The sequence below is a fragment of the Vombatus ursinus genome, unplaced genomic scaffold (genome assembly GCF_900497805.2).
Source record: "Vombatus ursinus unplaced genomic scaffold, bare-nosed wombat genome assembly UNPS02014841.1, whole genome shotgun sequence".
Classification (NCBI taxonomy): domain Eukaryota; kingdom Metazoa; phylum Chordata; class Mammalia; order Diprotodontia; family Vombatidae; genus Vombatus; species Vombatus ursinus.
The window spans coordinates 6,535,751-6,549,134 of NW_020954619.1; the positions used below are offsets into that span (position 1 = coordinate 6,535,751).

General features: G+C 37.1%; 1 protein-coding gene across 1 annotated transcript in view; it reads left to right on the plus strand.

Annotated features, from left to right (window-relative positions):
- Positions 1-13,384, plus strand: part of SNX5 (sorting nexin 5) — a 51,598-nt gene that overhangs the window by 27,105 nt on the left and 11,109 nt on the right. Inside the window, exons 2-8 of the mRNA XM_027840271.1 lie at positions 4,755-4,859; positions 5,080-5,190; positions 6,518-6,639; positions 8,988-9,111; positions 10,173-10,268; positions 12,467-12,572; positions 12,695-12,770. Coding sequence (XP_027696072.1) covers positions 4,755-4,859; positions 5,080-5,190; positions 6,518-6,639; positions 8,988-9,111; positions 10,173-10,268; positions 12,467-12,572; positions 12,695-12,770 — 740 coding nt within the window. The remainder of the gene's footprint in view (positions 1-4,754; positions 4,860-5,079; positions 5,191-6,517; positions 6,640-8,987; positions 9,112-10,172; positions 10,269-12,466; positions 12,573-12,694; positions 12,771-13,384) is intronic.

The window sequence follows — 13,384 nt, forward strand, 5'->3', positions numbered from 1 at the left end:
GACCTCTAGTCGCACATCTCCAACTGCCTGTTGGACATCTTAAACTGGTTGACCGATGACATCTTTTTTAAAAAATAAGTTTTTGTTGATGTATTTTGTTTTTTTTTAATATCACCATAATTTCCCCCAGTATCTCTCTTCTTGCCGTACCCAGGGAGCCATCTTATTTACCAAGTGGTATTTTTTAAAGACAAAAAGTCTGAAAATATATGCCATGTGCAATACTTATTGACCTCCCATCTCTGCAGATGAGTGGGGTAGGAGTGTCTCCTCATTCTACCCATGCTTGTTTTTTATAATTTTGCAACATAACACTTGATTTGTGTGTATGTGGTTCTTGCCATTTATATTGTTGTAATCATTTTGTGTACATTCCTTTGCTTACTTCACTGTCAGTTCATGGAGATCTTTTCTATGATTCTCTGTATTCACCACATTTATAATTTCTTTTTTAAATTTTATTTTTAATTTAAGGAATAAAACAAGCATTTCTTTATTATAACAGTATAATAAAAAAGATTATTGTACATGAAACTTCAAGTCTTCTATCAAATACACAAATATGTAAATTTCCTTTTTTTTCCCTGCTTCCCCATGGCTAGCATTAGATACATATAGGGGGTGTGTGTGTAAGATTATTCTATACACACTTCTATTTATCATTTCTTTCTTTGGATGTAGATAGCATCATTCTTAAGTCCTTTATATTTTTTTTGCATAAAATGGTGCAATAAAAAAGATTATTGTACATGAAATTTCAAGTCTTCTGTCAAATATACAACAAAGTTATCATGTAAATTTCCTTTTTTTCTACCCCCCCTCCCCATAGCTCTCATTAGACACAAATAGGAATATGTGTGTGTATATATGTAAAATTATTCTATACACACTTCTATTTATCATTTTTCTTTGCATGTAAATAGCATCTTTCTTGTGTCCTTTATATTTTTTTTCATAAAATAGTACAATAAAAAAGATGATTGCACATGAAACTGCAAATCCACTATGCACAGCTTGCTTTTCCTTTCAAATATACAACAAATATATACATGATGTATTATATACATCCTGTAAATTTCTCCCCCCATATCTACCATTAAACACAAATAGATGTGTGTGTGTACATATATGTAAAATTATTCTATGCATACTTTTATCAGTTCTTTCTTTAGATGCAGATAGTCTGTTTCTTCATATGTCCTTTATAGCCACTTTGGTTATTTATAATAATCAAAATAACTTATTCACTCAAAGTCATTCTTAAAACAATATTGCTGTTACTGTATACACTGTTCTCTTGATTGTGCACATTTCATTCTTCATTATTTCATGCAAGTCTTTCCTTGTTTTTCTAAAATCACTGAGTGCGTTGTTTCTTATGGCACGGAGTCTTCCATCACAATTATATACTACAACTTGTTCAGCCATTCCCCAGTTGATGAAGATCCCTACAGTTTCTGGTTCTTTGCCACCACAAAGAGAGCTGCTATAAACATTTTAGAATATATAGATTCTTTTCTTTTTTCCCTAAGTATTTTCAAAAATAGGCCAAGTAGTGGTATTGCTGGGTCAAAGGATATAGATCCAAAACTTAACTAATTACCATTCCCCTCAGATTCTCCTTTCTTCCTAACTTCCCTGTAACTGTCATGGGTACCACCATCTTCCCAGTCATCTAGGCTCACAAACTAGATGTCATTCTTGAATCTTTACTTTCTCTTGATCTGTTTCCAAGGCCGTATTCTCTCTTCATAGCATCTCATTCTCTCATACGCCTACTTCTCTTCTCTGATCCTGCCACCATCCTGGTGCCAGGCCCTTAGCACCTCACATGGACACTATTGCTATAATCTGCTGGTTGGTCTCCCTGCCTCAAGTCTCTCCCCACCCCAGTCCATCTTCCGTTCAGCTCTCAATTTGATCTTCCTAAAGTGCCAGTTCCATCACCTTTCCCCCACTCATTGCCCCTTTAGTAAACTCCACTGGCATCCCCAGGCACTGGCTTCCAGGATCAAGTATAAAATCCTCTTGGTTTTCAAAGCCCTTCATAACTTGCCCCCTACCCCTCCACTTTCCAATTTTCTGACAGTTTACTCCCTTGCACAAAAGTCTGTGATGAAATGACCCTGGCCTCCTTGCAGCTGATGTTCCATCTCCAAACTTGGAGCATTTTCACTGACTGCTCTCCCATGCTTGGAACTGTCTTTACTCATCTTAGCCTGGTGGTTTCCCTTGCTTCCTTTAAGTCTCTGCCAAAGTCCCGCCTTTAGTAAGAAACCTTTTCCGTTCTTATCTCAAGCCTTCCCTCTGAGATTACTCTCAATTGATTCTGCATAGAGCTTGTTTGTGCTTCAGGGTTTGCTGTTGTCTCTCGAATTATTAGACTAAACTCCTTGAGAGCAGGGACTGGTTTTTTTTTTGGCTTTCTTTATATCTCTAGAGTTTAGCTGAGGATCTGGCACATAGCAAGTGCTTAGTAAATGCTAATTGACTGAATGTAAGTTGCTCACTAGCATTAGTGAGCCAGAAGTAGGAAAGCACATTTAAAAAATTTTTGAATCTAGATTCCTCCTCATTGCCATTTTACTCAAATGCTTTTCTAAGGAAATTGTTTTTTGCCTTATGAAATGAAAGGAGACTAGTTTAGGTGTCTTCAATATCATTTAGTCGTCAATCCCCACCTCCCCAATTATTGATGAGATGGATGAAGTGCAGGATAGTAAAGTAATAACCAGGTTAAAGCAAGGACTAAATCTGGCTGAATCTGATTTAGAACTCGGGTTCTTTGACTCCATAGGAGTATATTTTCTACTCTACCACATTATCACACCTTTTATTCTGACTATTCGGTTCTTGGGGGGAACCCCAAAACTTGAACTTACTGTATTAACCTATTTAATCAAACATGAGTTAACAAGTAAAAAGTTGCTTTAACCTGCCTGCTTAATAAAGAGAGTTTTAAAGATTAGTTGGTTTTAGTGACTAAATTGTAAGGGAAAAAAATCTTTTTTTAATGTCAGTAATTTCTCATGACTTCTTCCCCTGCCCTGCCCAAGAAAAAAAAAGAAGTAAACTACTAGAATGATGGCATTGGATATCATAGGCAATATTCTTCACAGTCCTTGACCTGCAAGGTACCAAGGGTCCGGGGATGCTATGGATATTTCAGTAGCTGCTCTCCAGGACCAGCATAGGTTTTTCATTTATTTGGAGTTTCCTTTTTATAAATTCCTTACATTGATTTATCACAATTTGTTCAGCCATTTCCCAGTCAATGGATACCCATTTTGCTCTCATTTCTTTGCTGTTGTGAATATTTTGGTATATTCCGGACCTTTTCTTTTTCATTGTTGTTTTTAATCTCCATGGGGTCTATGCCCAGTAGTGATCAAGAGAACAAACAGTGTAATGACTTCTCTCATTTCAGAGCTTTGCCAGCAGTAAATAAGTTTGCTTGTCTTCTCACAGTTCTCAAACATGGCATGTTTTTTAAAAAAACGTCCCAAATTGAGGATGATAATAGAAATGCAAATGAACACAACTGCAGTTTTGCCATTTCCCACTTAGAGAAGTGGTTAAAGGATACAAACAGTGTTCAAAAGAACTTAGAACAATTAATGACTACGTGTAAGAATCCCTCAAAGCACTAAAAAGATAACTGGAAATCAAAATAACTGATACCCCATATCCAGCAAATTAGCAAAGAAGACAAAAGATGGCTATTGGATGGAACCAGTTATAAAGAGACAGGCATTGTGGTGAGATGAATTAGTGTAATCATTATAGAAGGTAATTTGGAATTATGCAAATAAAGTGACTTTTTGACCCATAGATTACACTGCTAGTCATATACTTTAAAAGAAGACATTAACAAAAAAGACAGCTCCATATGCACCACTATATCTATAGCAATATTTTTTGTGAAGAACTGGAAACCAAGGAGATGCCCATCAGTTGGGAAATGGCTGACCAAATGGTGGTACAATGAGTGTGTTGGAATGTTACTGTGCCATAAGAAATGATAAGCATAATGAATACAGAAAAGCATGGAAAAGCTTATATGAAATGGTGGAAAATGAAGTAAAGCAGATCCAGTAAAATATTATTCACAATGGCTATAGCAAATAAATGTAAAGACAACCATGAAATGCCCAAAACCGAATGTAAAATTATAAAGCATAAACTTGGCCCCAAAGACTTATGAGAAGCCTCCCCTCTTCCCCTTTGCAGAGATCAAGATCAGTGGGTGTGGAACACTGTATATCGTCAGATTTTTTTAAAAATGGTTTTTCTGAATTTTTTTCTTCCTTAAAATTTTTTTTTGTTATAAAGGATGGTAAGGGGAGGTGGTTGGTTCCAATGGGAAATGTAGGCAATATATCCTTTGATTGGAGAGGAAGATGAATATCAGAAAGCCTTCCCACATTCTCTATATAAAAAAGGGGGTCCAGGGCAGCCATCTTACCATTATCCACCCTCTACATGTCTTCAAAATTTTCTCCTCCTTCCCCCTCTTCATCTTTTTATGTGTTATTTTCCCCCATTAGATTGTGAGCTCTTCAAGGTTAGAGATTGTCTTTTGCCTTTCTTTGTACCCCATTGCTTAGCATAATGCTTGGCACATAGTAGAGATTTAATACATGTTTATTGAATAAATGAAAAAAATACATTTTTTAAACTAAGGTTTTTCCTCACACCCTATACATTGTCTGAGATGACAGAAAATGAAGAGTAATTCTTTATATGTTTTCCAGATGAGATCCGTGTCTGTGGACCTGAATGTTGATCCTTCACTCCAGATTGATATCCCTGATGCCCTCAGTGAAAGAGATAAGGTCAAGTTCACAGTGCATACAAAGGTAATTTTACATATGGGAAAAAAAGGGAGGTGGTAGTAAGAAAGGCTATAAAGCTAGGTTATGTTTATTTTGTACCCTTTCGATAGATATGGAAATAACCATGAATTTTATTGGATTGTTGGTGAGGGAAAGATGGCATGCTATGCTACTAGCAGTGTGTAGGTAATGGTCTATATTTGAAGTTGATTGTTATCTCTCAACCTTTTTTCTTCCTTTATAGACCACTCTGTCTGTTTTTCAAAGTCCAGAGTTTTCTGTTACAAGACAACATGAAGACTTTGTGTGGCTACATGATACGCTTACTGAAACCGAAGAATATGCAGGGCTCATTGTAAGACTTGCTGAGGCTTTAAAGGGGCACATTGTTCTGCCAAGATGCTTCCTTTCTCAGTTATTGCTTCATTTGCTTGAAATAACCTTTTCTCATCTTTAATACAGCAGAAATTTGTTTTAGTATCTTTCAGCTCTTTTTAACAAAATGATTATTTTTCTGTTTAAATGAAAGGAGATACTAATGATAAAACCTTTCAAATGGTTGTGATTTTGCAAAATACCACCAATGTGATAAGATTAGCCTTATTTTCCTATTTGGTCTTTGACTCTGTTTAATGTAGAATTGGCTGCAAGCAGTTTGGTAATGAAGGTATCTGAAGTTTTTTTCATTTTGACCCCTCACCTTGCTTTATCATGAGCTCAATAGAATAAGGACTTGTGCAGACCAACCCAACCACAAATATTCAGCCTTAGTATTATAATAGGACAGTACAGGTGCTGCTTAATATTTATTGTAGCACTCTGCTCAAGTAAGGATTTAGTCCCATGCCACTATCTTCATTCTACTTATCCTGTAGTTTTTTGGTTTTTGCATTCATAAATTGTTTAAAGGAGTACCAGATGCAATTTGACCTGCCAAGTAGTCAATAAAAATAAATGTTTTCTCAACCTAAATGGCGGATCCTCGTTGACGATTTAATCCTAGTTGGCAGTTGAACATGTGAATAGGGGTGTCCACTCGGCCAAGACTTAAAGCACTTTAAAACAAAACAAAACATTCCTATGAAGTCCCTTTGTTTGAAGACTAGAAACCATTTCTAGTATTAATGATGACTCAGTGCTGGCTGCAGTTTTAGAGATATTGAACCCTGGAGATTTTAAATGCTTGCTTAAGCTAGTGTTAAAACAGGTTAAAAACTCTTGTACCCTGGAATCCCATCTTCCATTTTTGTCAATGATAATCTCTAGGTCTAATAGTCAAACGACTAAATTAAAGAAAGACAAATATATTTCCTTTTTAATTTAAGTTTGAAGGACTAAGGTAAACCTAAGTGCTTGTCTAGGACAGGCACCTCTCCCCCCCCCCAAGTGTTACATGTAATATCCCACAGGTTTTTGCCTGAATTACTTTTTGGGGGTGGAGTGAGTGAGATTTGCCTTAGCCATTTAGTCTGCTATCATTCTATGGGGAGATACTGCAGCTGTTCTTTTGTTTCCCTCCTAAATATTGCCCATTCTTGTTCTGGAGCTGACTGACTTTGGAATGGGATGATAGAATATAGAAAGAAAAATTGAATCTTTCAATATGACCTGAAATAGGGTTTCTTAAAAATCTTATTTAATATTATAGTCAATAGTCCTCATGAATATTGTGTTTAATGCAGATACCACCTGCTCCTACAAAGCCTGACTTTGATGGCCCCAGAGAGAAGATGCAGAAGCTGGGGGAGGGCGAAGGCTCTATGACAAAAGAAGAATTTGCAAAAATGAAGCAAGAACTAGAAGCGTAAGTGTAGTGTTTTGGAGGGTGGCTTTTGGTTTATTGACTCCCTTTAGAGGAAACAGAAAGAGGCTTGGGAATAGGTACAGAGAATATATTCAGTGGCTACTGGTTCTATGTGAATGTTGTTTATTGTTATCTACTCGACTTTGTAGACCATCTCATCTCATTCTTTCACTTCATAGAGGAGGAAGCAGGCTCAGAGGAGGGAACTGAATTATCTAATATCACACAGGAGCATAGCTGGGATATAAACCCAGTCTTACCCAATAGACCACCTTTCATCTCATAACCTAAAGAAGTACTTTCTTTGTTCTGTCCTTGTTAATTGGGGGATGGGTGCATAGAAGAGCTTTTTCCACGTTGTTAAGTGGTATGATTATCCTGTAACTGTTTCTTTTCGCTGTAACTTATAAAACCCACTTAAAGTCCTAAGTCAGAATATGGGATATGGGTGGGGCAGCGGGCCAAGGACAGAACTTTAGGAAACACTTCTGTGTTCTTCCTTTTTGTCTTTCCTCATCTGCATTCAACAGTTTCCTATTCCTTCCAGACTCTTTCATTGGCTTCATTTATGATGTTCTGCATTCCTAGTTCTCTTTCTATATTTGACCTTTCTCTGGCTCCTCTCTTTCTAGCCTTATCCTACATAAAGCTATTACCTCACTCTTTATTTATATGCCCAGGACTGACCTGCTTTCTTAGTTACACACACACACACACACACACATACTCACACACACTCTCTCTTACACTTCATTCAACATGTCAGCACTGATTGCCATCCCTCAAGTTTATTCTTTATGACTTTTCCATTTCTGTTAATGTTCATATACTGTCTGTGTCATATTTAGAACCTTGGAGTCATCTTTTCTATTTCTTCCTTCACCTCCACATTGTTGCTAAGTCCTATTTTACCACTTTAGCATCTCTTAAATCTGTCCCTCCCTGCTGTTACCACTCCTTACTGTACTCCTGGACTACTGCAGTACTGTAATCAGAATCCCATTTTTAGACTCTTTTGTCCAAGCTATCTTGAATGTTAGAACAGTTTTCTTAATGCACAGTTCTGATCATGGCTTTCTATTGCTTGCCAGATAAAAGTCCAGATTCTGTAAGCCTAACAATTAGAGTTATTCTATATTCTGGCTTCACCTACCTGTTTAGTCTTCTCTCACTCCACCCATTCATAGACCATATATTCCGTTACAACTGGACTATTTATTGTTCTTCATTCATCTCATACTTTTCTGACCTTGGGCCTTTTCTTAATGCTGTTCCCTAAACATGGGATTTTGTACTTTGGCATATTTACTTATTGAATTGCTAAATGTTTGCTCATGAAGTTTTCCTTGATCATACCTTCCACCTAGTTGGAAGTTATCTTTCTCTGAACCTTCATAGCATTTTTTTTTTGTACCATTGATCATTCAGATTTTATATTCTTATATTTTTGTGCATGTCTTATCTCCCCAGGTTATTGCCTCATAGGCAAGTACCATGTCTTACTTGTCTTTGAATATCTTTGTCAGAATGCTTCTATGCACATTGCAGCCATTTATTAGATGATGGTAGAATGAATTGAGTTATTCCTAGTCTTCCCAACCCTCTATTGTATAAATTTTGTTTGTAAATATGTTAGATCTGGCCTAGTTATTTCGCATTTACTTTGCCATGGTAGAAATACATTTGGCAGTAAACATCCAATTAGACTGTAGACTTTTAAAAGTCAGGGTCATATTTGTTGTAAAATTAATCAGCTTCTTCCAAACTCCCTCCTCCCTATACACACACATACACAGTAGGTAGGACAATGCTTGTATGTGAATGGGTACCCAAATATCGGTAAATTTTTATTACCCAAAGATTATTCTTTAAATTTGTGGGGATAGTTTAAAAAAAAATGAATAGACTCAAGGAGTTGGGTGGAGGGGCAATGACAATCCACTGAAACTGCTTATTTCAGACTTTGTGCTTGTGTTAATTGCATGACTGCTTAGAACTCTATATATATATATAGCTGGTTTTGATTGGAGATTTGACTTGTCTCTGGAACTGATAAATTATGGTAATAGATTAGTGTGATTCTTGCTAATCACACCTGAGCAATGGGAGATAACCATGATGATATTTAGTATTGATTTGATTTTTGTATTTTGGTGGTTTCTGCTAATGCCATTATGTTCTTTACTGATCTGTTGCTTACCTAGGTGAGGACAGCAACATAATCAAACGCCATTTGTCACACTAATTCTAGTGTCAAATTTTGATAAGCCAATAGTTAATCAATACTGGGGATCATTAAGATGATCAAAGAATTGAGCATAAGTCTCAATACTGTACATTTATTTCAGGGAATATCTAGCTGTCTTTAAGAAGACTGTATCATCCCATGAAGTTTTTCTTCAGCGACTTTCTTCTCATCCTGTCCTCAGCAAAGATCGCAACTTTCATGTTTTCCTGGAATATGATCAGGATGTAAGACACTTACATCTCTTTTATAGGGTCTGTTAAGATTATACTGCACGCCCCAAAACTCATTGAGATGGTTCTAAGTTTGTCACTATGGTAGTACAAACTGGAGACACAGTTTTAGCAAGAAAAACTTTCAGATTTCAAATGGAGCCATTGTAGAAAGCATTTTGCTAACTCACTCATTATCTTTCCTTGCCAGGAAAAGTCATTTTTCTTTTTTCTTCCAAAGCACTCATTCCTGCCTTTGCCGCACTGCCTCCCCCCGCCCCCAACATGAGCAGAAGCCGTAAGGTCAAAGAGTAGTCACGCGTGCACACTCGTTCATGGTTCTAAGAGAGGTCCTTGGCCACATCCATTCTGCTTCTTGAGGTTTTGTGATTGGCGCTGCAGAGATTTTTCATGTTTAGTTTCTTGTCTCTTCTTAAGTGTTAGACTCTTATAGTATCACTAAATTAAATGTTTTTCTTTTCTAAATAAAGGTTGTATATTAAAATATAATCAATTATATGACTTTTCCTTTGTAGTTTTTGCAGGCAACCCAAGCAAATGTTTCAGATTTATATGAATAAAAATCTCTATAGCTGATCAGGCAATGTTATGCCGTATCTTAAGAACTGAAGTTTTGGGGCAGCTAGGTGGCACGGTGGATAGAGCACCGGCCCTGAAGTCAGGAGGACCTGAGTTCAAATTCGGCCTCAGACCAAACACTTGACACGTACTAGCTGTCTGACTTTGGGCAAGTCACTTAACCCCTATTGCCTCACTAAAAAAAAAAAACAAAAAAAAAAACTGAAGTTTCAAGAAGTAGGGAGACCTTTGTTTAGGCTTAACAATTAGCTTCCAGTTTAACTTAGTTGGATTGGGTGTTCCACACATCCATTAAATAAAGGAAATATCTTCCAAAAGTGACCACACTGGGGAAAATACTATAAATGGCTTAGAACATGATTATGATTCTTCTTAGTTCATAACATGTAATGTGTACTCCATGAGCCATCTTTTTGAAACTTTTTCTACTCCTTTTTTTTTTACCTCCTCCCTACCCCTTCCCTCTCCAATTCCAGCTAAGTGTTAGGAGGAAAAACACTAAGGAGATGTTTGGTGGCTTCTTTAAAAGTGTGGTGAAAAGCGCTGATGAAGTTCTTTTTTCTGGAGTTAAGGTAAATGGCTTTTAACTTTTTTTTTTCCTGAAATGTGATTCTATTTTTTGGGTATAGTTGGCAATTGTATCTTCTAGTAACGGAAAGAAAAACAATTCTGTACTATCATACATCCGTGATAAAAATGTTTCCCAGCAAGAACATTAATTAAAAAGATGGATTTTCTCTTTTACATCCACATTTTTCCTTAGCATTTTGTATAGCACTCACTAGCTACTGTATTAAGCAAGGGAAAAGACCAAAAAAGGTCTCTAATATATCCCTTTTGTTTCAGTGACCTACTTCAGCTACAACAAGAATAATCTTGGGAGAAGAAAACAGGTTTCTCAGCAAGTAGAAGCTGGAGGGAGAGCACTCAAGATGTAGATAGGGCTTCCTTCCGAGGGAGGAAGATGCAGGTCACTGTAACAGAAAGGGAGGCAGTAAGGATTCACGAATAGAAAAGCAGCAGCCCCAGAAGGGGAGAACAAAAGGGCAGCCAGAAGAGAGTTGAGAGCTTAAAATTGGGGTATGTATAGAAGAGAACCCACCAGCAGAGGGTCGATTTTACCTTTCCCGTAGTTGGAATATATCTGTCTAAAGTCCTTTTTCCTTAGGGTACAGATGGCTTTACGTGTGTCTTTCACCTCTTAAGTTGGCATAATAATCCTACCAACAAGAATAGACTAAACAGGGGGGGCAGCTAGGTGGCGCAGGTGGATAGAGCACCGGCCCTGAAGTCAGGAGGACCTGAGTTCAAATACGGCCTCAAACCAAACACTTGACACTTATTAGCTGTGTGACCCTGGGCAAGTCACTTAACACCAATTGCCTAAAAATTAAAAAAAATAAAAAAATAAAAGAATAGACTAAACATAGCCAGCCAGTTTTGAACGATGTCACCACAAGAATACTGAGCTCAAGGAATGTCTCACTATCACATTTTGCTCTTGTGAAATGGTCATAGTATTATGCTCCATTTTTTATAAGCTAGAAAAATTTAAACGAAATTTGAAAGTTGAACCCTGGCTCCTTCTATATTGGCCATTTGTTACATCTGAGTCTCTTAAATGATCCTATGACTTCAATTTATGTATTCTCTTTACATAAACTGATACTCATTATCAAGTATACAGAACATAGTTTCCTCCCATACCTTTAAGGTAAGAGAATGAATCCCTTGGGTCCTCCATTACAGGACTGTCTTTACCAGTCAAGTCATGCTTTATTCTTGGCTAAACTGGGCAGTGTGCCCTTTGATTGGTGTTGCTTTCCGGTGGTGATGCACAGACTGAGTGGTTTCCTCTTGGTCACGCAAGCCTTTATGCCTCAGCTACTATTAATGCAGAGGGATCATGGTGCAGAGAGAGAACTGGAAGGGAGATGTTCCCACTTGGGCATTCCTTGGGTTAACATCCTGAACACAGTCTTCCTGTGTTGCAACAAGCTTCCTCGGCTCCTGAGATGCCATTGCAGTTTAAGAACTCCTTTATCAGCCTAGTACTTTAACAGGAAATGAAATCTCATCTGGCCTCACCAAGTATTCTCATTTTCAGCTCCTTCTTCTCCACTAATCTTACCCTTTAAAAAAAATGCTTCCAACTCGAATATAAAATTTTTGTTTCCACATTCTTCACTTCCTCCTTCCATCTTGTCTCAGATTAAAAAAAAAAAAAGCACCCCACCATTGCCCTGGAAATGTTTCTTTATAAATTAAAGAATATTGCCAGATAGGTTTATTAAGTTCCTACTATGTGCAAGGCACTGTGCCAGATGCAGTAGATGCCCCCCCTCAAAAGATACTGAATCACAAGATTTGCCTCCAAGCCTCTCCTTTAATAGGTTTTTAGCTGCTAATTGTTACTATGAATGTACCTTTTTTTGGGAGCAAGGGAAGAATTGGAGAGTTGGCTGTTAAGCTCACCTGAGCCTTTCACAGTTGTTTCTTTTTTCTCTTGCTTATTGATGCTCAGGTCCTAGCATGTTATTCTATTTTCATTTCTCTCCTAGTAATGAAGTTTAATATCTCGTATAATAGGTAAAGTCATTTTAAAGTCTGATCCCTAATTGGAATGTCTGAACTCAAGAACTGTTAGAGTGAACTTTGGATTCTAAAGTTGTGTTATTCTATGAAAATATCTCAGCTAGTCCAGGTTTTCTCTCTTGGTTTGGTTAACTTAATACTTTTTTTTTAAACATCTTTTTTTCCCCCTTTATAGGAGGTAGATGACTTCTTTGACCAAGAGAAGAATTTCCTCATCAACTATTACAATAGGATCAAGGATTCATGTGCAAAAGCCGACAGAATGACCAGATCTCATAAAAGTACTTACCATAGACTTGCTGGGTTAATTAAAAAAAAAAGAAAGAAAGAAAAGAAAAAGAAAGAAAAATTGCTAATTTTCAGCTTTGTTCCTATAGAACTGAAAGTTTTATTCTTTTTGCAGATGTTGCAGATGACTATATCCACACTTCAGCCTGCTTGAATAGCCTAGCTTTAGAAGAGCCAACTGTCATAAAAAAGTAAGCAGAGTTGGGGGGTGGGAGGGTGGCACAGAGTGCACGAAAAGTTCAGGCACATCCTAAAATCAAATTAGAAATTTGGATAAGTACTTAGTTGATGAGTTTCAGTGTGCTGTTAGAAGTAGTTTTGGATATTAAATTGACCTCTTCTCTTTCTCTTTACTGCTAAGACGTCATCCTTATCACCCATAGTTCCTTCTTTGAAAAGGATTATTTTGGTTTATATGATAACTAGAAATAGACTAGGAATACTGGGGATAAGCATGCTTCCTGTTTGGAACTGTGCTAAGCTCGGTATTTCTTAGCCTTCTGAAAGTTAAAGACTAGCTTCTCTTTAGCATTTTATACTCATCAAAGCACTTTGATATCCAAGTGCTTTGGGTCTTTCAGCCGAAAAGTTAGGTAGATCACATGTATCTCTTTCAATTCAGCAAACATTTATTTGTGAGATTTTGAAATTTCGGCCCAGCTAGGTGCCTTGCCCTCCTAGTTAAGTCACCTGACTGCAGTTAAGAATAAAGCTTCGGTCTGCTGAGTCTGCAGTCTGACTAGAGGAAACATCAAATTGAGAGTGACCTCAAGGTGAATGAAGGTAGTTAGGAGACATTCAAAAT